This window comes from Papaver somniferum, unplaced genomic scaffold (genome assembly GCF_003573695.1).
Source record: "Papaver somniferum cultivar HN1 unplaced genomic scaffold, ASM357369v1 unplaced-scaffold_128, whole genome shotgun sequence".
Classification (NCBI taxonomy): Eukaryota; Viridiplantae; Streptophyta; class Magnoliopsida; order Ranunculales; family Papaveraceae; genus Papaver; species Papaver somniferum.
This window is the reverse complement of record NW_020621936.1, coordinates 7,448,207-7,471,536: the sequence shown is the minus strand read 5'-3', so window position 1 is coordinate 7,471,536 and position 23,330 is coordinate 7,448,207. Positions and strand designations below refer to the sequence as shown.

The window sequence follows — 23,330 nt, the reverse complement described above, 5'->3', positions numbered from 1 at the left end:
ACAAGTCACCTCCTTTTTTCAGTGATTTTATTTTATTACACACTGATAAAATCTTTGAGTAGAAAAAACAAAACAAAACAAAAGTATACACCACCTTGGAGGAAGTTTCAGCTGGTTGTGAACTTCTCTTGCGTATTTCTAATAAGAATGTCGGTCTCCTACGCTTAGCAATTGCTGTCAAGAATGGTACATTTCCCGTGTTATAAAGCATGAACTATATTGTTTCAACAATCTCAAATATTATGATGACAAGAGCGTGAAAAACATGACTTCTCCTTCAATTAGATAACTGTGATAGTTTTTTCAAATTTCACAGGGAGGTTTTCCATCAGATAGTTAACTCTGAAAGGATGTTCTGAAGAAACTACTTTAAATAAGTACCCGGTTTTTAGCTTGTATGCAATATGAAAATTTCAACGTCAACTATATCAACAAGACTAACATCTACTGTAAGCACCACTGAAATACCTTTGGCATCTTTATCCCTTGATGGATTTAGTCCTTTCTGAGCATTTTGCGCTTTGCTGACCTGAAAACAACATGCAACAAATTCATATGCAACTACTAAGTTGGTTCAAAAAATACAGACATAAGTACTTTGATTCGAGGGGAGAGGAAAAATGTCGCATAAGCATAGGAAACGGACTTACCGCAGTAAATAACTTGATCACTGAAATTTGATGTCGCACACAAAAAATAGGAATTGATTAGTGCAAGGCAGAAAGTTAATAAAGCCAATTACATTTTATAAGAATTCCTTAATTAAGATAACACATCAATACCTCCTTTAGTAGCAACACTCATAAGAAACTTGTCGTGTGAGTCTAAATATGCAGGTAGCTTTGCATGGCCCTTCTCCCGCTCTTGTCAAACTTACCAATTCTAAATTAGAATGACCAACTATAAACATGTCATTTACCTTCAAGCGGAATGATAGAAAAACAACCAGAAAGTTAACAAAAAATTACCATATGTTTGTCCTTCTTGGCCTCCCCTTTGGCCTTTCTTTCGCTTAGCTCTTCAGCAAGTTTCATAGCAACTAGCTCCCTGTGCCCTGACAAAACAGGGCCCTGCATTGAGATTAAACCTTAGACAAGCTCTTTCACCAAGATGAAACTCCAAAATATCAAGCTTCTTAATCCTTACCAATTCAGGGTCTGCAACTTTCTTCCCAATGATTGTGCTGAAAGCCATCTTAAACACTTTACAACCATAAGTGAACATTGTAATTCCTGGATCTATATTTTTGCCTTCGTCATCAGAATCCCCTTTCACCTCATCATCAGCATCTGAACCATTTCACCTTCATCTCCACTAGACTCCCCATCTGAAGCTTCCACTTCATTATTAACAGGTCTTCGATCTACATGTGAAGCTTTTCGCTTATGCGCAGGCTCCTCGTGCTCTTCCTCTTCCTCCTCGTCATCATCTGAGTTGTACTGTCTCGCCCTTTTACGAAATAGTTTTTGCATTTGCTTGTCTACCCTAACTTTCTTATCAGCACTACCCCGAAACACTTTCCCCCCTCCCCTTTTCCCTTTATCATTTTTGTTAACACGGGCCTTTCGCCTCGTTGGAACTTTCCTTGTGATTACCATATCAGTTTCTACAGACATGGCAAAATACTGCGAAAGCGCCTTATCTTCTTCCTAACTACAATAAAACAATTATAACCTACTGTTAAGATTCTACAGACATCAAAACAAGTCATAACAATCATGAAAAGACATTAACAGATTTCAAAAAACTAGGGTTTCTTAATTATCAAAACCCTAATTAAAACTACAGATTCGAATATTCTAAAGAAACATAAAATAGAAGACGAATTGATGCAGTAGAGATGCTGAAACAAAACGATAGGTACCTTGTATAAAGAAGTTCAGCAATAGTGGTGGCGGTCTGGGAAGAGTTAAATGGTTTTGAGACTTTGGGAGAAAGAGGCGATGAAAGAAGGGATGGGAGTTTTGTGCTAAGAAGAGAGGTTTAACCAGGATTTTTATGGATCGTTGGACTAAAGGGAAAAATACGTTGTTGTTTTTTAGCGCCGGTACGAGGTAACCAAATTACGCAAAAGGATGATTATTTAAATGATTCTGCTTCTATTTCATTAATGTTTATGGGTTTTGCTTGTAATCTCTAATGCACGGTTGGGTTCGGTGGAATAACTAGAAAATCACATGTTTTGCATTGGAAAGGTGAAGAATACCTATTTTTTACCTTCATTTCTTGTTAACAATTACGGTAGTTATACATGGAAGAAACCACTAAAGCTCACCCGAAGCTCATATTTTTATGGTGTATCAATAAGCCACAGAAGCTATAAAGTCAGGAACTGTTGTAGATACTTACATTGCAAACAACATATTAAGTGGGTATTCAAAATGCAAGAAAATAAACTTAGTTCGACAATTGTTCGAAGAAATTACCCAAAGAGATATTGTTTCTTGGAATTCAATGATAACTGGATATGTAAATCTTGGAAAAAATAATCTAAGTTGGGAGCTCTTTAAAGCCATGAAAAGAGATGGGTTTAGGTATGATCAGTTTACATTTTGAAGCATTTTGAAGGGAATTGCTTGGATTAATGATTTAAAGGCCGGGAAACAAGTTCACTCTATGATTATTAAGACGGGTTACGAGTGGAATGTATTCTCAGCTAGTGCGCTTTTAGATATGTATTCAAAATGCAAAAGGATTCAAGATGCTTATCTAGTGTTTGAGTGCATACCTGAACCAAATTTTTTCTCTTGGAACGCATTGATAACAGGATATGCACAAATAGGTGATCGTGAAACTGCATTCTTTATATTTGATCGTATGGAGAGACATGCTATTGGACCTGATGATGTAACATTTTCTAGCCTTCTGACGCTGCTTGATGATCCTAAGCTCTATAAAGTAACGATGCAAATCCATGCCAAGATGATAAAATGTGGTCGATTAATTGATATTGTAGCGCGCAATGCAACCATTACTTCATGCTCTGAATGTGGGTCCATTGAAGATTCACGAAAGGTATTTGAAGATGAGGATGGTATCCAAGATTTGGTCACATGGAATTCCATGCTAGCAGCTTACGTGGTTCACAATTACAAGTCCTTTGCAGTTGAACTTTTTATTGAGATGCAAAGTTATAGGATGGAACAAGACATGTACATATACAGTAGTATTCTTAGTGCTTCTTTTGGACTGAAACATCACAAGGAAGGGAAATCTTTGCATGGGTTGGCGATTAAAAGGGGTTTACACCAGGCGACACCTGTATGTAATTCATTGATTGCTATGTATCTGAAATCCAGCAGCACATCTATGGAAGATGCAATAAAATGCTTTGACAGCATGAAGCTCAAGGAAAATGTGTCTTGGAATTCAATCCTGACTGGATTCTCACAGAATGGGTTGAGTGAAGATGCTCTGAAGTTCTTTGGATGGATGCGATCCAGGTCTCTTCCAGTTGAACAATTTGCCTTTTCGGGTGTCATCCGATCTTGTTCAGATTTGGCCACTTTACAACTATGTCAGCAAATTCATGTCTTAGTTCTTAAATCAGTCTTTGAGTCTGATGACTTTGTATCAAGCTCACTCATATTTATGTACTCCAAGTGTGGGGTCGTTGAAGATGCAAGAAAATCCTTCAATGCAATTCCAAGATGTAGCACAATCACGCGGAACTCAATTATATTCGGCCATGCACAACATAGACAAGGTAATATCGCTCTTGATCTCTTCTTGGAGATGAATGAAAAGAATGTAAAACAAGATCACCTAACCTTCGTAAGATTTCTCACTGCATGTAGTCACATTGGTTTGGTGGAAAAAGGTTTGAGATATCTAAACAATATGGAACTTAAATATGGTATTCGACCTAGAATGGAGCATTTTGCATGTGGAGTTGACCTGTTGGGACGTGCTGGACATGTCAGAGAAGCAAAAACGTTAATTGAGTCTATGCCATTTGAAGCTGATGCAACGGTGTTTAAGACCCTGTTGGGTGCTTGTAGGCTACATGGTGACATAGAATTGGCTACTAATATAGCGAAACACTTGCTAATATTGGATCCTGATGAGCACTGCACATATGTCCTTCTATCTAGCATGTATGGTCATCTGGGAAGTTGGGAGGAAAAGGCTTCTATAAAGAGGTTGATGAAAGAGAGAATGGTGAAGAAGGTTCCTGGTTGGAGTTGGATTGAAGTGAAAAACGAGGTTCATTCTTTCAATGCTGAAGATCGGTCACATCCTCAACATGAAGAGGTCTACCAAAGATTGGAAGAACTAATGGAAGAAATTAGGTGGTTGTACGATGGTGGAGATGAGGAATTTTTAAACACATGATTTTGATTATATTGTTCAACATTGAATACTTGTACTAGCAAACAATTTTTGTTGGAATATCGACTTGAAAAGTAACGCTTATCAACCTTTCAAAAAAAACAAAAATAACATGCCAGTCTCAGCGTAAAAGACACTCAACTATTCTGATGAGAGACATCTTATGGGGTTGCGCTAGAGAAAAAGCGGAAGCATATCTAAAGAGTATGGGGGTTTGGTCTTGAGATATCTCAGGATCACCAACCAGGCACTGTTGGCAAAATGGACATGGAGTTTCCAAAAAGAGAGAACATACACTTTGGAAAAGGGCCATTCATGAGAAAATGGAAAGGCAAGTGGTTGATATTTGGGTGGAAGATTCTCCAAAACCTCAAGGAATAAGCTTGTGGAAAGGAATTCAAAAGCACAGGACTACGGACTTCAACAACCAACACAGGCGATGATGGCTCATCTATATACTTTTGGTTAGACAAGTGGGCAACAACTGGTAACTTGGCAGTCAACAAGAAGGCAAAAATTAAGGAACAAATTGTCAACTCTTGCTGGAACATTTTATACAAGAAAAATCCAACATCTGTGGAACTGGTGGACATTGCTAACTTGATGAGAGTGACTCGTCTAGTCTTATCTCACAATGAAGATTCAGTAGTCTGCAACACAACTACTTCTTTCAATGTAAAATCCGCTTATGATTGGATATAACATGTACCACCAAATATCTTTTCGGAAAAAAAAAAAGGGAACAAGAAAAAGATAAATATTATGCAGACTATCTTTTTATCTATAGCCCATTAATGGAACATCTCAATGTTGATTAAAACGATGATATAAATACCTGAAACAGAAAGATTCATACATGATTTTTTTTGTAACATGCCTACAACATGAAGATTCCAAATTCTCAAGGAATTTCGATCCAAAAATATTACATGTACCAAATAGGGTCTGGAGTATAATAAATCAATCTTCATCATCAGAACTCTCTTGCGCCATCCCACCGGTATCATGTGCCATACTCAAATCCTGGAGGATATACTAGAAGTATTCACAAAGTTCAGAGTTGTAAAAGTCCAACTAGCAAAGAAACAAGAAGTAACACACAAGACATGTTCTTACCTCCATTTTATCCCAGTTCTTCAGCTTTGAGTTTGACAACATATAACTATCACGTAATGGAGCCTATCCAGGTTCATTGTCAGGCTGAAAAACACTTAAAATCATGAATAAGATATTTTATGAAATGTGCCAATTCCCGCCAAGAGAAAAACAAACATAGACATGACTGAGATGAGAGCAAAGTTTTCTTAGCATGGAAGGTTATTTATTCTATTTTGAAGGAATGAAAGACAATCAAACAACGTTAAATTTAGATTGCAGATTATGAATTCTGAATAAAACTCAATAGATGTATTTTCAAATATGCTTGTCTGTGGATGCATCTTATGGCATATTCAGTTTTTATTGGATTTAAATTTAACTGGAAAGGAAAAAGAAACATCAATTAAACCCACTTTGAATTACACCAAGTAACATTTAATTGTAATGTCTTACTCCGTCTCCCCAATCTCCCTAAGGAAAAACAAGTATTTGCGACCCACGGTTTCTATTAGTTGGTGGTACCATTTATACTACATGCAAGGTTGTTTTCACAACATCCATCTTATAACTCTGTAAATACAAGCTTACAAAAACTTGAACAACATGCTGGCGAGGGATGATTTTAATTGTCACTCTGCCCAACTCAATAAGTTATTCAAACAAGTCACCTCCTTTTTTCAGTGATTTTATTTTATTACACACTGATAAAATCTTTGAGTAGAAAAAACAAAACAAAACAAAAGTATACACCACCTTGGAGGAAGTTTCAGCTGGTTGTGAACTTCTCTTGCGTATTTCTAATAAGAATGTCGGTCTCCTACGCTTAGCAATTGCTGTCAAGAATGGTACATTTCCCGTGTTATAAAGCATGAACTATATTGTTTCAACAATCTCAAATATTATGATGACAAGAGCGTGAAAAACATGACTTCTCCTTCAATTAGATAACTGTGATAGTTTTTTCAAATTTCACAGGGAGGTTTTCCATCAGATAGTTAACTCTGAAAGGATGTTCTGAAGAAACTACTTTAAATAAGTACCCGGTTTTTAGCTTGTATGCAATATGAAAATTTCAACGTCAACTATATCAACAAGACTAACATCTACTGTAAGCACAACTGAAATACCTTTGGCATCTTTATCCCTTGATGGATTTAGTCCTTTCTGAGCATTTTGCGCTTTGCTGACCTGAAAACAACATGCAACAAATTCATATGCAACTACTAAGTTGGTTCAAAAAATACAGACATAAGTATTTTGATTCGAGGGGAGAGGAAAAATGTCGCATAAGCATAGGAAACGGACTTACCGCAGTAAATAACTTGATCACTGAAATTTGATGTCGCACACAAAAAATAGGAATTGATTAGTGCAAGGCAGAAAGTTAATAAAGCCAATTACATTTTATAAGAATTCCTTAATTAAGATAACACATCAATACCTCCTTTAGTAGCAACACTCATAAGAAACTTGTCGTGTGAGTCTAAATATGCAGGTAGCTTTGCATGGCCCTTCTCCCGCTCTTGTCAAACTTACCAATTCTAAATTAGAATGACCAACTATAAACATGTCATTTACCTTCAAGCGGAATGATAGAAAAACAACCAGAAAGTTAACAAAAAATTACCATATGTTTGTCCTTCTTGGCCTCCCCTTTGGCCTTTCTTTCGCTTAGCTCTTCAGCAAGTTTCATAGCAACTAGCTCCCTGTGCCCTGACAAAACAGGGCCCTGCATTGAGATTAAACCTTAGACAAGCTCTTTCACCAAGATGAAACTCCAAAATATCAAGCTTCTTAATCCTTACCAATTCAGGGTCTGCAACTTTCTTCCCAATGATTGTGCTGAAAGCCATCTTAAACACTTTACAACCATAAGTGAACATTGTAATTCCTGGATCTATATTTTTGCCTTCGTCATCAGAATCCCCTTTCACCTCATCATCAGCATCTGAACCATTTCACCTTCATCTCCACTAGACTCCCCATCTGAAGCTTCCACTTCATTATTAACAGGTCTTCGATCTACATGTGAAGCTTTTCGCTTATGCGCAGGCTCCTCGTGCTCTTCCTCTTCCTCCTCGTCATCATCTGAGTTGTACTGTCTCGCCCTTTTACGAAATAGTTTTTGCATTTGCTTGTCTACCCTAACTTTCTTATCAGCACTACCCCGAAACACTTTCCCCCCTCCCCTTTTCCCTTTATCATTTTTGTTAACACGGGCCTTTCGCCTCGTTGGAACTTTCCTTGTGATTACCATATCAGTTTCTACAGACATGGCAAAATACTGCGAAAGCGCCTTATCTTCTTCCTAACTACAATAAAACAATTATAACCTACTGTTAAGATTCTACAGACATCAAAACAAGTCATAACAATCATGAAAAGACATTAACAGATTTCAAAAAACTAGGGTTTCTTAATTATCAAAACCCTAATTAAAACTACAGATTCGAATATTCTAAAGAAACATAAAATAGAAGACGAATTGATGCAGTAGAGATGCTGAAACAAAACGATAGGTACCTTGTATAAAGAAGTTCAACAATAGTGGTGGCGGTCTGGGAAGAGTTAAATGGTTTTGAGACTTTGGGAGAAAGAGGCGATGAAAGAAGGGATGAGAGTTTTGTGCTAAGAAGAGAGGTTTAACCAGGATTTTTATGGATCGTTGGACTAAAGGGAAAAATACGTTGTTGTTTTTTAGCGCCGGTACGAGGTAACCAAATTACGCAAAAGGATGATTATTTAAATGATTCTGCTTCTATTTCATTAATTTTTATGGGTTTTGCTTGTAATCTCTAATGCACGGTTGGGTTCGGTGGAATAACTAGAAAATCACATGTTTTGCATTGGAAAGGTGAAGAACACCTATTTTTTACCTTCATTTCTTGTTAACAATTACGGTAGTTATACATGGAAGAAACCACTAAAGCTCACCCGAAGCTCATATTTTTATGGTGTATCAATAAGCCACAGAAGCTATAAAGTCAGGAACTGTTGTAGATACTTACATTGCAAACAACATATTAAGTGGGTATTCAAAATGCAAGAAAATAAACTTAGTTCGACAATTATTCGAAGAAATTACCCAAAGAGATATTGTTTCTTGGAATTCAATGATAACTGGATATGTAAATCTTGGAAAAAATAATCTAAGTTGGGAGCTCTTTAAAGCCATGAAAAGAGATGGGTTTAGGTATGATCAGTTTACATTTTGAAGCATTTTGAAGGGAATTGCTTGGATTAATGATTTAAAGGCCGGGAAACAAGTTCACTCTATGATTATTAAGACGGGTTACGAGTGGAATGTATTCTCAGCTAGTGCGCTTTTAGATATGTATTCAAAATGCAAAAGGATTCAAGATGCTTATCTAGTGTTTGAGTGCATACCTGAACCAAATTTTGTCTCTTGGAACGCATTGATAACAGGATATGCACAAATAGGTGATCGTGAAACTGCATTCTTTATATTTGATCGTATGGAGAGACATGCTATTGGACCTGATGATGTAACATTTTCTAGCCTTCTGACGCTGCTTGATGATCCTAAGCTCTATAAAGTAACGATGCAAATCCATGCCAAGATGATAAAATGTGGTCGATTAATTGATATTGTAGCGCGCAATGCAACCATTACTTCATGCTCTGAATGTGGGTCCATTGAAGATTCACGAAAGGTATTTGAAGATGAGGATGGTATCCAAGATTTGGTCACATGGAATTCCATGCTAGCAGCTTACGTGGTTCACAATTACAAGTCCTTTGCAGTTGAACTTTTTATTGAGATGCAAAGTTATAGGATGGAACAAGACATGTACATATACAGTAGTATTCTTAGTGCTTCTTTTGGACTGAAACATCACAAGGAAGGGAAATCTTTGCATGGGTTGGCGATTAAAAGGGGTTTACACCAGGCGACACCTGTATGTAATTCATTGATTGCTATGTATCTGAAATCCAGCAGCACATCTATGGAAGATGCAATAAAATGCTTTGACAACATGAAGCTCAAGGAAAATGTGTCTTGGAATTCAATCCTGACTGGATTCTCACAGAATGGGTTGAGTGAAGATGCTCTGAAGTTCTTTGGATGGATGCGATCCAGGTCTCTTCCAGTTGAACAATTTGCCTTTTCGGGTGTCATCCGATCTTGTTCAGATTTGGCCACTTTACAACTATGTCAGCAAATTCATGTCTTAGTTCTTAAATCAGTCTTTGAGTCTGATGACTTTGTATCAAGCTCACTCATATTTATGTACTCCAAGTGTGGGGTCGTTGAAGATGCAAGAAAATCCTTCAATGCAATTCCAAGATGTAGCACAATCACGCGGAACTCAATTATATTCGGCCATGCACAACATAGACAAGGTAATATCGCTCTTGATCTCTTCTTGGAGATGAATGAAAAGAATGTAAAACAAGATCACCTAACCTTCGTAAGATTTCTCACTGCATGTAGTCACATTGGTTTGGTGGAAAAAGGTTTGAGATATCTAAACAATATGGAACTTAAATATGGTATTCGACCTAGAATGGAGCATTTTGCATGTGGAGTTGACCTGTTGGGACGTGCTGGACATGTCAGAGAAGCAAAAACGTTAATTGAGTCTATGCCATTTGAAACTGATGCAACGGTGTTTAAGACCCTGTTGGGTGCTTGTAGGCTACATGGTGACATAGAATTGGCTACTAATATAGCGAAACACTTGCTAATATTGGATCCTGATGAGCACTGCACATATGTCCTTCTATCTAGCATGTATGGTCATCTGGGAAGTTGGGAGGAAAAGGCTTCTATAAAGAGGTTGATGAAAGAGAGAATGGTGAAGAAGGTTCCTGGTTGGAGTTGGATTGAAGTGAAAAACGAGGTTCATTCTTTCAATGCTGAAGATCGGTCACATCCTCAACATGAAGAGGTCTACCAAAGATTGGAAGAACTAATGGAAGAAATTAGGTGGTTGTACGATGGTGGAGATGAGGAATTTTTAAACACATGATTTTGATTATATTGTTCAACCTTGAAGACTTGTACTAGCAAACAATTTTTGTTGGAATATCGACTTGAAAAGTAACGCTTATCAACCTTTCAAAAAAAACAAAAATAACATGCCAGTCTCAGCGTAAAAGACACTCAACTATTCTGATGAGAGACATCTTATGGGGTTGCGCTAGAGAAAAAGCGGAAGCATATCTAAAGAGTATGGGGGTTTGGTCTTGAGATATCTCAGGATCACCAACCAGGCACTGTTGGCAAAATGGACATGGAGTTTCCAAAAAGAGAGAACATACACTTTGGAAAAGGGCCATTCATGAGAAAATGGAAAGGCAAGTGGTTGATATTTGGGTGGAAGATTCTCCAAAACCTCAAGGAATAAGCTTGTGGAAAGGAATTCAAAAGCACAGGACTACGGACTTCAACAACCAACACAGGCGATGATGGCTCATCTATATACTTTTGGTTAGACAAGTGGGCAACAACTGGTAACTTGGCAGTCAACAAGAAGGCAAAAATTAAGGAACAAATTGTCAACTCTTGCTGGAACATTTTATACAAGAAAAATCCAACATCTGTGGAACTGGTGGACATTGCTAACTTGATGAGAGTGACTCGTCTAGTCTTATCTCACAATGAAGATTCAGTAGTCTGCAACACAACTACTTCTTTCAATGTAAAATCCGCTTATGATTGGATATAACATGTACCACCAAATATCTTTTCGGAAAAAAAAAGGGAACAAGAAAAAGATAAATATTATGCAGACTATCTTTTTATCTATAGCCCATTAATGGAACATCTCAATGTTGATTAAAACGATGATATAAATACCTGAAACAGAAAGATTCATACATGATTTTTTTTGTAACATGCCTACAACATGAAGATTCCAAATTCTCAAGGAATTTCGATCCAAAAATATTACATGTACCAAATAGGGTCTGGAGTATAATAAATCAATCTTCATCATCAGAACTCTCTTGCGCCATCCCACCGGTATCATGTGCCATACTCAAATCCTGGAGGATATACTAGAAGTATTCACAAAGTTCAGAGTTGTAAAAGTCCAACTAGCAAAGAAACAAGAAGTAACACACAAGACATGTTCTTACCTCCATTTTATCCCAGTTCTTCAGCTTTGAGTTTGACAACATATAACTATCACGTAATGGAGCCTATCCAGGTTCATTGTCAGGCTGAAAAACACTTAAAATCATGAATAAGATATTTTATGAAATGTGCCAATTCCCGCCAAGAGAAAAACAAACATAGACATGACTGAGATGAGAGCAAAGTTTTCTTAGCATGGAAGGTTATTTATTCTATTTTGAAGGAATGAAAGACAATCAAACAACGTTAAATTTAGATTGCAGATTATGAATTCTGAATAAAACTCAATAGATGTATTTTCAAATATGCTTGTCTGTGGATGCATCTTATGGCATATTCAGTTTTTATTGGATTTAAATTTAACTGGAAAGGAAAAAGAAACATCAATTAAACCCACTTTGAATTACACCAAGTAACATTTAATTGTAATGTCTTACTCCGTCTCCCCAATCTCCCTAAGGAAAAACAAGTATTTGCGACCCACGGTTTCTATTAGTTGGTGGTACCATTTATACTACATGCAAGGTTGTTTTCACAACATCCATCTTATAACTCTGTAAATACAAGCTTACAAAAACTTGAACAACATGCTGGCGAGGGATGATTTTAATTGTCACTCTGCCCAACTCAATAAGTTATTCAAACAAGTCACCTCCTTTTTTCAGTGATTTTATTTTATTACACACTGATAAAATCTTTGAGTAGAAAAAACAAAACAAAACAAAAGTATACACCACCTTGGAGGAAGTTTCAGCTGGTTGTGAACTTCTCTTGCGTATTTCTAATAAGAATGTCGGTCTCCTACGCTTAGCAATTGCTGTCAAGAATGGTACATTTCCCGTGTTATAAAGCATGAACTATATTGTTTCAACAATCTCAAATATTATGATGACAAGAGCGTGAAAAACATGACTTCTCCTTCAATTAGATAACTGTGATAGTTTTTTCAAATTTCACAGGGAGGTTTTCCATCAGATAGTTAACTCTGAAAGGATGTTCTGAAGAAACTACTTTAAATAAGTACCCGGTTTTTAGCTTGTATGCAATATGAAAATTTCAACGTCAACTATATCAACAAGACTAACATCTACTGTAAGCACAACTGAAATACCTTTGGCATCTTTATCCCTTGATGGATTTAGTCCTTTCTGAGCATTTTGCGCTTTGCTGACCTGAAAACAACATGCAACAAATTCATATGCAACTACTAAGTTGGTTCAAAAAATACAGACATAAGTATTTTGATTCGAGGGGAGAGGAAAAATGTCGCATAAGCATAGGAAACGGACTTACCGCAGTAAATAACTTGATCACTGAAATTTGATGTCGCACACAAAAAATAGGAATTGATTAGTGCAAGGCAGAAAGTTAATAAAGCCAATTACATTTTATAAGAATTCCTTAATTAAGATAACACATCAATACCTCCTTTAGTAGCAACACTCATAAGAAACTTGTCGTGTGAGTCTAAATATGCAGGTAGCTTTGCATGGCCCTTCTCCCGCTCTTGTCAAACTTACCAATTCTAAATTAGAATGACCAACTATAAACATGTCATTTACCTTCAAGCGGAATGATAGAAAAACAACCAGAAAGTTAACAAAAAATTACCATATGTTTGTCCTTCTTGGCCTCCCCTTTGGCCTTTCTTTCGCTTAGCTCTTCAGCAAGTTTCATAGCAACTAGCTCCCTGTGCCCTGACAAAACAGGGCCCTGCATTGAGATTAAACCTTAGACAAGCTCTTTCACCAAGATGAAACTCCAAAATATCAAGCTTCTTAATCCTTACCAATTCAGGGTCTGCAACTTTCTTCCCAATGATTGTGCTGAAAGCCATCTTAAACACTTTACAACCATAAGTGAACATTGTAATTCCTGGATCTATATTTTTGCCTTCGTCATCAGAATCCCCTTTCACCTCATCATCAGCATCTGAACCATTTCACCTTCCTCTCCACTAGACTCCCCATCTGAAGCTTCCACTTCATTATTAACAGGTCTTCGATCTACATGTGAAGCTTTTCGCTTATGCGCAGGCTCCTCGTGCTCTTCCTCTTCCTCCTCGTCATCATCTGAGTTGTACTGTCTCGCCCTTTTACGAAATAGTTTTTGCATTTGCTTGTCTACCCTAACTTTCTTATCAGCACTACCCCGAAACACTTTCCCCCCTCCCCTTTTCCCTTTATCATTTTTGTTAACACGGGCCTTTCGCCTCGTTGGAACTTTCCTTGTGATTACCATATCAGTTTCTACAGACATGGCAAAATACTGCGAAAGCGCCTTATCTTCTTCCTAACTACAATAAAACAATTATAACCTACTGTTAAGATTCTACAGACATCAAAACAAGTCATAACAATCATGAAAAGACATTAACAGATTTCAAAAAACTAGGGTTTCTTAATTATCAAAACCCTAATTAAAACTACAGATTCGAATATTCTAAAGAAACATAAAATAGAAGACGAATTGATGCAGTAGAGATGCTGAAACAAAACGATAGGTACCTTGTATAAAGAAGTTCAACAATAGTGGTGGCGGTCTGGGAAGAGTTAAATGGTTTTGAGACTTTGGGAGAAAGAGGCGATGAAAGAAGGGATGAGAGTTTTGTGCTAAGAAGAGAGGTTTAACCAGGATTTTTATGGATCGTTGGACTAAAGGGAAAAATACGTTGTTGTTTTTTAGCGCCGGTACGAGGTAACCAAATTACGCAAAAGGATGATTATTTAAATGATTCTGCTTCTATTTCATTAATTTTTATGGGTTTTGCTTGTAATCTCTAATGCACGGTTGGGTTCGGTGGAATAACTAGAAAATCACATGTTTTGCATTGGAAAGGTGAAGAACACCTATTTTTTACCTTCATTTCTTGTTAACAATTACGGTAGTTATACATGGAAGAAACCACTAAAGCTCACCCGAAGCTCATATTTTTATGGTGTATCAATAAGCCACAGAAGCTATAAAGTCAGGAACTGTTGTAGATACTTACATTGCAAACAACATATTAAGTGGGTATTCAAAATGCAAGAAAATAAACTTAGTTCGACAATTATTCGAAGAAATTACCCAAAGAGATATTGTTTCTTGGAATTCAATGATAACTGGATATGTAAATCTTGGAAAAAATAATCTAAGTTGGGAGCTCTTTAAAGCCATGAAAAGAGATGGGTTTAGGTATGATCAGTTTACATTTTGAAGCATTTTGAAGGGAATTGCTTGGATTAATGATTTAAAGGCCGGGAAACAAGTTCACTCTATGATTATTAAGACGGGTTACGAGTGGAATGTATTCTCAGCTAGTGCGCTTTTAGATATGTATTCAAAATGCAAAAGGATTCAAGATGCTTATCTAGTGTTTGAGTGCATACCTGAACCAAATTTTGTCTCTTGGAACGCATTGATAACAGGATATGCACAAATAGGTGATCGTGAAACTGCATTCTTTATATTTGATCGTATGGAGAGACATGCTATTGGACCTGATGATGTAACATTTTCTAGCCTTCTGACGCTGCTTGATGATCCTAAGCTCTATAAAGTAACGATGCAAATCCATGCCAAGATGATAAAATGTGGTCGATTAATTGATATTGTAGCGCGCAATGCAACCATTACTTCATGCTCTGAATGTGGGTCCATTGAAGATTCACGAAAGGTATTTGAAGATGAGGATGGTATCCAAGATTTGGTCACATGGAATTCCATGCTAGCAGCTTACGTGGTTCACAATTACAAGTCCTTTGCAGTTGAACTTTTTATTGAGATGCAAAGTTATAGGATGGAACAAGACATGTACATATACAGTAGTATTCTTAGTGCTTCTTTTGGACTGAAACATCACAAGGAAGGGAAATCTTTGCATGGGTTGGCGATTAAAAGGGGTTTACACCAGGCGACACCTGTATGTAATTCATTGATTGCTATGTATCTGAAATCCAGCAGCACATCTATGGAAGATGCAATAAAATGCTTTGACAACATGAAGCTCAAGGAAAATGTGTCTTGGAATTCAATCCTGACTGGATTCTCACAGAATGGGTTGAGTGAAGATGCTCTGAAGTTCTTTGGATGGATGCGATCCAGGTCTCTTCCAGTTGAACAATTTGCCTTTTCGGGTGTCATCCGATCTTGTTCAGATTTGGCCACTTTACAACTATGTCAGCAAATTCATGTCTTAGTTCTTAAATCAGTCTTTGAGTCTGATGACTTTGTATCAAGCTCACTCATATTTATGTACTCCAAGTGTGGGGTCGTTGAAGATGCAAGAAAATCCTTCAATGCAATTCCAAGATGTAGCACAATCACGCGGAACTCAATTATATTCGGCCATGCACAACATAGACAAGGTAATATCGCTCTTGATCTCTTCTTGGAGATGAATGAAAAGAATGTAAAACAAGATCACCTAACCTTCGTAAGATTTCTCACTGCATGTAGTCACATTGGTTTGGTGGAAAAAGGTTTGAGATATCTAAACAATATGGAACTTAAATATGGTATTCGACCTAGAATGGAGCATTTTGCATGTGGAGTTGACCTGTTGGGACGTGCTGGACATGTCAGAGAAGCAAAAACGTTAATTGAGTCTATGCCATTTGAAACTGATGCAACGGTGTTTAAGACCCTGTTGGGTGCTTGTAGGCTACATGGTGACATAGAATTGGCTACTAATATAGCGAAACACTTGCTAATATTGGATCCTGATGAGCACTGCACATATGTCCTTCTATCTAGCATGTATGGTCATCTGGGAAGTTGGGAGGAAAAGGCTTCTATAAAGAGGTTGATGAAAGAGAGAATGGTGAAGAAGGTTCCTGGTTGGAGTTGGATTGAAGTGAAAAACGAGGTTCATTCTTTCAATGCTGAAGATCGGTCACATCCTCAACATGAAGAGGTCTACCAAAGATTGGAAGAACTAATGGAAGAAATTAGGTGGTTGTACGATGGTGGAGATGAGGAATTTTTAAACACATGATTTTGATTATATTGTTCAACCTTGAAGACTTGTACTAGCAAACAATTTTTGTTGGAATATCGACTTGAAAAGTAACGCTTATCAACCTTTCAAAAAAAACAAAAATAACATGCCAGTCTCAGCGTAAAAGACACTCAACTATTCTGATGAGAGACATCTTATGGGGTTGCGCTAGAGAAAAAGCGGAAGCATATCTAAAGAGTATGGGGGTTTGGTCTTGAGATATCTCAGGATCACCAACCAGGCACTGTTGGCAAAATGGACATGGAGTTTCCAAAAAGAGAGAACATACACTTTGGAAAAGGGCCATTCATGAGAAAATGGAAAGGCAAGTGGTTGATATTTGGGTGGAAGATTCTCCAAAACCTCAAGGAATAAGCTTGTGGAAAGGAATTCAAAAGCACAGGACTACGGACTTCAACAACCAACACAGGCGATGATGGCTCATCTATATACTTTTGGTTAGACAAGTGGGCAACAACTGGTAACTTGGCAGTCAACAAGAAGGCAAAAATTAAGGAACAAATTGTCAACTCTTGCTGGAACATTTTATACAAGAAAAATCCAACATCTGTGGAACTGGTGGACATTGCTAACTTGATGAGAGTGACTCGTCTAGTCTTATCTCACAATGAAGATTCAGTAGTCTGCAACACAACTACTTCTTTCAATGTAAAATCCGCTTATGATTGGATATAACATGTACCACCAAATATCTTTTCGGAAAAAAAAAGGGAACAAGAAAAAGATAAATATTATGCAGACTATCTTTTTATCTATAGCCCATTAATGGAACATCTCAATGTTGATTAAAACGATGATATAAATACCTGAAACAGAAAGATTCATACATGATTTTTTTTGTAACATGCCTACAACATGAAGATTCCAAATTCTCAAGGAATTTCGATCCAAAAATATTACATGTACCAAATAGGGTCTGGAGTATAATAAATCAATCTTCATCATCAGAACTCTCTTGCGCCATCCCACCGGTATCATGTGCCATACTCAAATCCTGGAGGATATACTAGAAGTATTCACAAAGTTCAGAGTTGTAAAAGTCCAACTAGCAAAGAAACAAGAAGTAACACACAAGACATGTTCTTACCTCCATTTTATCCCAGTTCTTCAGCTTTGAGTTTGACAACATATAACTATCACGTAATGGAGCCTATCCAGGTTCATTGTCAGGCTGAAAAACACTTAAAATCATGAATAAGATATTTTATGAAATGTGCCAATTCCCGCCAAGAGAAAAACAAACATAGACATGACTGAGATGAGAGCAAAGTTTTCTTAGCATGGAAGGTTATTTATTCTATTTTGAAGGAATGAAAGACAATCAAACAACGTTAAATTTAGATTGCAGATTATGAATTCTGAATAAAACTCAATAGATGTATTTTCAAATATGCTTGTCTGTGGATGCATCTTATGGCATATTCAGTTTTTATTGGATTTAAATTTAACTGGAAAGGAAAAAGAAACATCAATTAAACCCACTTTGAATTACACCAAGTAACATTTAATTGTAATGTCTTACTCCGTCTCCCCAATCTCCCTAAGGAAAAACAAGTATTTGCGACCCACGGTTTCTATTAGTTGGTGGTACCATTTATACTACATGCAAGGTTGTTTTCACAACATCCATCTTATAACTCTGTAAATACAAGCTTACAAAAACTTGAACAACATGCTGGCGAGGGATGATTTTAATTGTCACTCTGCCCAACTCAATAAGTTATTCACACAAGTCACCTCCTTTTTTCAGTGATTTTATTTTATTACACACTGATAAAATCTTTGAGTAGAAAAAACAAAACAAAACAAAAGTATACACCACCTTGGAGGAAGTTTCAGCTGGTTGTGAACTTCTCTTGCGTATTTCTAATAAGAATGTCGGTCTCCTACGCTTAGCAATTGCTGTCAAGAATGGTACATTTCCCGTGTTATAAAGCATGAACTATATTGTTTCAACAATCTCAAATATTATGATGACAAGAGCGTGAAAAACATGACTTGTCCTTCAATTAGATAACTGTGATAGTTTTTTCAAATTTCACAGGGAGGTTTTCCATCAGATAGTTAACTCTGAAAGGATGTTCTGAAGAAACTACTTTAAATAAGTACCCGGTTTTTAGCTTGTATGCAATATGAAAATTTCAACGTCAACTATATCAACAAGACTAACATCTACTGTAAGCACAACTGAAATACCTTTGGCATCTTTATCCCTTGATGGATTTAGTCCTTTCTGAGCATTTTGCGCTTTGCTGACCTGAAAACAACATGCAACAAATTCATATGCAACTACTAAGTTGGTTCAAAAAATACAGACATAAGTATTTTGATTCGAGGGGAGAGGAAAAATGTCGCATAAGCATAGGAAACGGACTTACCGCAGTAAATAACTTGATCACTGAAATTTGATGTCGCACACAAAAAATAGGAATTGATTAGTGCAAGGCAGAAAGTTAATAAAGCCAATTACATTTTATAAGAATTCCTTAATTAAGATAACACATCAATACCTCCTTTAGTAGCAACACTCATAAGAAACTTGTCGTGTGAGTCTAAATATGCAGGTAGCTTTGCATGGCCCTTCTCCCGCTCTTGTCAAACTTACCAATTCTAAATTAGAATGACCAACTATAAACATGTCATTTACCTTCAAGCGGAATGATAGAAAAACAACCAGAAAGTTAACAAAAAATTACCATATGTTTGTCCTTCTTGGCCTCCCCTTTGGCCTTTCTTTCGCTTAGCTCTTCAGCAAGTTTCATAGCAACTAGCTCCCTGTGCCCTGACAAAACAGGGCCCTGCATTGAGATTAAACCTTAGACAAGCTCTTTCACCAAGATGAAACTCCAAAATATCAAGCTTCTTAATCCTTACCAATTCAGGGTCTGCAACTTTCTTCCCAATGATTGTGCTGAAAGCCATCTTAAACACTTTACAACCATAAGTGAACATTGTAATTCCTGGATCTATATTTTTGCCTTCGTCATCAGAATCCCCTTTCACCTCATCATCAGCATCTGAACCATTTCACCTTCCTCTCCACTAGACTCCCCATCTGAAGCTTCCACTTCATTATTAACAGGTCTTCGATCTACATGTGAAGCTTTTCGCTTATGCGCAGGCTCCTCGTGCTCTTCCTCTTCCTCCTCGTCATCATCTGAGTTGTACTGTCTCGCCCTTTTACGAAATAGTTTTTGCATTTGCTTGTCTACCCTAACTTTCTTATCAGCACTACCCCGAAACACTTTCCCCCCTCCCCTTTTCCCTTTATCATTTTTGTTAACACGGGCCTTTCGCCTCGTTGGAACTTTCCTTGTGATTACCATATCAGTTTCTACAGACATGGCAAAATACTGCGAAAGCGCCTTATCTTCTTCCTAACTACAATAAAACAATTATAACCTACTGTTAAGATTCTACAGACATCAAAACAAGTCATAACAATCATGAAAAGACATTAACAGATTTCAAAAAACTAGGGTTTCTTAATTATCAAAACCCTAATTAAAACTACAGATTCGAATATTCTAAAGAAACATAAAATAGAAGACGAATTGATGCAGTAGAGATGCTGAAACAAAACGATAGGTACCTTGTATAAAGAAGTTCAGCAATAGTGGTGGCGGTCTGGGAAGAGTTAAATGGTTTTGAGACTTTGGGAGAAAGAGGCGATGAAAGAAGGGATGAGAGTTTTGTGCTAAGAAGAGAGGTTTAACCAGGATTTTTATGGATCGTTGGACTAAAGGGAAAAATACGTTGTTGTTTTTTAGCGCTGGTACGAGGTAACCAAATTACGCAAAAGGATGATTATTTAAATGATTCTGCTTCTATTTCATTAATGTTTATGGGTTTTGCTTGTAATCTCTAATGCACGGTTGGGTTCGGTGGAATAACTAGAAAATCACATGTTTTGCATTGGAAAGGTGAAGAACACCTATTTTTTACCTTCATTTCTTGTTAACAATTACGGTAGTTATACATGGAAGAAACCACTAAAGCTCACCCGAAGCTCATATTTTTATGGTGTATCAATAAGCCACATAAGCTATAAAGTCAGGAACTGTTGTAGATACTTACATTGCAAACAACATATTAAGTGGGTATTCAAAATGCAAGAAAATAAACTTAGTTCGACAATTGTTCGAAGAAATTACCCAAAGAGATATTGTTTCTTGGAATTCAATGATAACTGGATATGTAAATCTTGGAAAAAATAATATAAGTTGGGAGCTCTTTAAAGCCATGAAAAGAGATGGGTTTAGGTATGATCAGTTTACATTTTGAAGCATTTTGAAGGGAATTGCTTGGATTAATGATTTAAAGGCCGGGAAACAAGTTCACTCTATGATTATTAAGACGGGTTACGAGTGGAATGTATTCTCAGCTAGTGCGCTTTTAGATATGTATTCAAAATGCAAAAGGATTCAAGATGCTTATCTAGTGTTTGAGTGCATACCTGAACCAAATTTTGTCTCTTGGAACGCATTGATAACAGGATATGCACAAATAGGTGATCGTGAAACTGCATTCTTTATATTTGATCGTAAGGAGAGACATGCTATTGGACCTGATGATGTAACATTTTCTAGCCTTCTGACGCTGCTTGATGATCCTAAGCTCTATAAAGTAACGATGCAAATCCATGCCAAGATGATAAAATGTGGTCGATTAATTGATATTGTAGCGCGCAATGCAACCATTACTTCATGCTCTGAATGTGGGTCCATTGAAGATTCACGAAAGGTATTTGAAGATGAGGATGGTATCCAAGATTTGGTCACATGGAATTCCATGCTAGCAGCTTACGTGGTTCACAATTACAAGTCCTTTGCAGTTGAACTTTTTATTGAGATGCAAAGTTATAGGATGGAACAAGACATGTACATATACAGTAGTATTCTTAGTGCTTCTTTTGGACTGAAACATCACAAGGAAGGGAAATCTTTGCATGGGTTGGCGATTAAAAGGGGTTTACACCAGGCGACACCTGTATGTAATTCATTGATTGCTATGTATCTGAAATCCAGCAGCACATCTATGGAAGATGCAATAAAATGCTTTGACAACATGAAGCTCAAGGAAAATGTGTCTTGGAATTCAATCCTGACTGGATTCTCACAGAATGGGTTGAGTGAAGATGCTCTGAAGTTCTTTGGATGGATGCGATCCAGGTCTCTTCCAGTTGAACAATTTGCCTTTTCGGGTGTCATCCGATCTTGTTCAGATTTGGCCACTTTACAACTATGTCAGCAAATTCATGTCTTAGTTCTTAAATCAGTCTTTGAGTCTGATGACTTTGTATCAAGCTCACTCATATTTATGTACTCCAAGTGTGGGGTCGTTGAAGATGCAAGAAAATCCTTCAATGCAATTCCAAGATGTAGCACAATCACGCGGAACTCAATTATATTCGGCCATGCACAACATAGACAAGGTAATATCGCTCTTGATCTCTTCTTGGAGATGAATGAAAAGAATGTAAAACAAGATCACCTAACCTTCGTAAGATTTCTCACTGCATGTAGTCACATTGGTTTGGTGGAAAAAGGTTTGAGATATCTAAACAATATGGAACTTAAATATGGTATTCGACCTAGAATGGAGCATTTTGCATGTGGAGTTGACCTGTTGGGACGTGCTGGACATGTCAGAGAAGCAAAAACGTTAATTGAGTCTATGCCATTTGAAACTGATGCAACGGTGTTTAAGACCCTGTTGGGTGCTTGTAGGCTACATGGTGACATAGAATTGGCTACTAATATAGCGAAACACTTGCTAATATTGGATCCTGATGAGCACTGCACATATGTCCTTCTATCTAGCATGTATGGTCATCTGGGAAGTTGGGAGGAAAAGGCTTCTATAAAGAGGTTGATGAAAGAGAGAATGGTGAAGAAGGTTCCTGGTTGGAGTTGGATTGAAGTGAAAAACGAGGTTCATTCTTTCAATGCTGAAGATCGGTCACATCCTCAACATGAAGAGGTCTACCAAAGATTGGAAGAACTAATGGAAGAAATTAGGTGGTTGTACGATGGTGGAGATGAGGAATTTTTAAACACATGATTTTGATTATATTGTTCAACCTTGAAGACTTGTACTAGCAAACAATTTTTGTTGGAATATCGACTTGAAAAGTAACGCTTATCAACCTTTCAAAAAAAACAAAAATAACATGCCAGTCTCAGCGTAAAAGACACTCAACTATTCTGATGAGAGACATCTTATGGGGTTGCGCTAGAGAAAAAGCGGAAGCATATCTAAAGAGTATGGGGGTTTGGTCTTGAGATATCTCAGGATCACCAACCAGGCACTGTTGGCAAAATGGACATGGAGTTTCCAAAAAGAGAGAACATACACTTTGGAAAAGGGCCATTCATGAGAAAATGGAAAGGCAAGTGGTTGATATTTGGGTGGAAGATTCTCCAAAACCTCAAGGAATAAGCTTGTGGAAAGGAATTCAAAAGCACAGGACTACGGACTTCAACAACCAACACAGGCGATGATGGCTCATCTATATACTTTTGGTTAGACAAGTGGGCAACAACTGGTAACTTGGCAGTCAACAAGAAGGCAAAAATTAAGGAACAAATTGTCAACTCTTGCTGGAACATTTTATACAAGAAAAATCCAACATCTGTGGAACTGGTGGACATTGCTAACTTGATGAGAGTGACTCGTCTAGTCTTATCTCACAATGAAGATTCAGTAGTCTGCAACACAACTACTTCTTTCAATGTAAAATCCGCTTATGATTGGATATAACATGTACCACCAAATATCTTTTCGGAAAAAAAA

At 37.1% G+C, this 23,330-nt stretch overlaps 4 protein-coding genes and 5 pseudogenes across 4 annotated transcripts in view; 5 read left to right on the top strand and 4 right to left on the bottom strand.

The window, feature by feature from the left end:
* LOC113331863 overlaps positions 1 to 1,616 on the bottom strand; it is a 2,389-nt gene extending 773 nt beyond the window's left edge. Inside the window, 7 exon segments of the mRNA XM_026578510.1 lie at positions 95 to 174; positions 469 to 529; positions 651 to 670; positions 783 to 861; positions 969 to 1,070; positions 1,147 to 1,311; positions 1,314 to 1,616. Coding sequence (XP_026434295.1) covers positions 95 to 174; positions 469 to 529; positions 651 to 670; positions 783 to 861; positions 969 to 1,070; positions 1,147 to 1,311; positions 1,314 to 1,616 — 810 coding nt within the window.
* A 561-nt stretch (positions 1,617 to 2,177) lies between these two features.
* On the top strand, positions 2,178 to 4,335 carry LOC113331862 (annotated as a pseudogene).
* A 1,717-nt stretch (positions 4,336 to 6,052) lies between these two features.
* LOC113331861 lies at positions 6,053 to 7,705 on the bottom strand. Its single transcript, XM_026578509.1, is given in 8 exon segments — positions 6,053 to 6,064; positions 6,184 to 6,263; positions 6,558 to 6,618; positions 6,740 to 6,759; positions 6,872 to 6,950; positions 7,058 to 7,159; positions 7,236 to 7,400; positions 7,403 to 7,705. Coding segments are annotated over 8 exon segments (822 nt in total).
* Positions 7,706 to 8,266: 561 nt separating this feature from the next.
* Positions 8,267 to 10,424, top strand: LOC113331860 (annotated as a pseudogene).
* A 1,715-nt stretch (positions 10,425 to 12,139) lies between these two features.
* Positions 12,140 to 13,792, bottom strand: LOC113331859. Its single transcript, XM_026578508.1, is given in 8 exon segments — positions 12,140 to 12,151; positions 12,271 to 12,350; positions 12,645 to 12,705; positions 12,827 to 12,846; positions 12,959 to 13,037; positions 13,145 to 13,246; positions 13,323 to 13,478; positions 13,481 to 13,792. Coding segments are annotated over 8 exon segments (822 nt in total).
* Positions 13,793 to 14,353: 561 nt separating this feature from the next.
* LOC113331858 lies at positions 14,354 to 16,511 on the top strand (annotated as a pseudogene).
* Positions 16,512 to 17,466: 955 nt separating this feature from the next.
* Positions 17,467 to 19,879, bottom strand: LOC113331857. Its single transcript, XM_026578507.1, is given in 9 exon segments — positions 17,467 to 17,529; positions 17,623 to 17,685; positions 18,358 to 18,437; positions 18,732 to 18,792; positions 18,914 to 18,933; positions 19,046 to 19,124; positions 19,232 to 19,333; positions 19,410 to 19,565; positions 19,568 to 19,879. Coding segments are annotated over 9 exon segments (936 nt in total).
* Positions 19,880 to 20,440: 561 nt separating this feature from the next.
* LOC113331856 lies at positions 20,441 to 22,598 on the top strand (annotated as a pseudogene).
* Positions 22,599 to 22,856: 258 nt separating this feature from the next.
* LOC113331855 overlaps positions 22,857 to 23,330 on the top strand; it is a 2,505-nt pseudogene continuing 2,031 nt past the window's right edge.